The sequence below is a fragment of the Buceros rhinoceros genome, unplaced genomic scaffold (assembly GCF_000710305.1).
Source record: "Buceros rhinoceros silvestris isolate BGI_N320 unplaced genomic scaffold, ASM71030v1 scaffold22020, whole genome shotgun sequence".
Classification (NCBI taxonomy): domain Eukaryota; kingdom Metazoa; phylum Chordata; class Aves; order Bucerotiformes; family Bucerotidae; genus Buceros; species Buceros rhinoceros.
The window spans coordinates 1-287 of record NW_010389303.1 but is presented as its reverse complement, the minus strand read 5'-3'; the positions used below and the strand labels follow the sequence as shown (position 1 = coordinate 287).

The following is a 287-nucleotide window of genomic DNA, read 5'->3' as shown; positions in this document are numbered from 1 at the left end:
CTGCCATGGGGCGGGGACACGGGTCAGCTTCTGCCTTCCAGGTTAAAGAGCACACGGGAGAGGAGGCGGCTGCGCAGGGAGAAGAGACCCCACTGTCCGAGGAGGAGGAGAAGGAGGAGAAAGAGGATGCCAAGGTCAGCCCAGTCCAGCTTCGCATTATCTTCCCCCTCCTCCCTGGGGGCGCTGCCCCAGGGCTCGTGGGGGGCTGAGGCCGAGCAGAGCTCGTGGGGTCTCTGCCCCTGTGGGGTGCTGAGGGGAGGGACCCGCTCAGGGCCCTGACGCCACGC

At 67.6% G+C, this 287-nt stretch overlaps 1 protein-coding gene across 1 annotated transcript in view; it reads left to right on the top strand.

The window, feature by feature from the left end:
• DNAI2 (dynein, axonemal, intermediate chain 2) overlaps window positions 1-134 on the top strand; it is a gene marked incomplete at both ends in the record, with an annotated part of 2,826 nt that extends 2,692 nt beyond the window's left edge. The window contains one exon of the mRNA XM_010133840.1: window positions 42-134. Within this exon, the coding sequence (XP_010132142.1) occupies window positions 42-134 (93 nt within the window). The remainder of the gene's footprint in view (window positions 1-41) is intronic.
• Window positions 135-287: the final 153 nt, after the last annotated feature.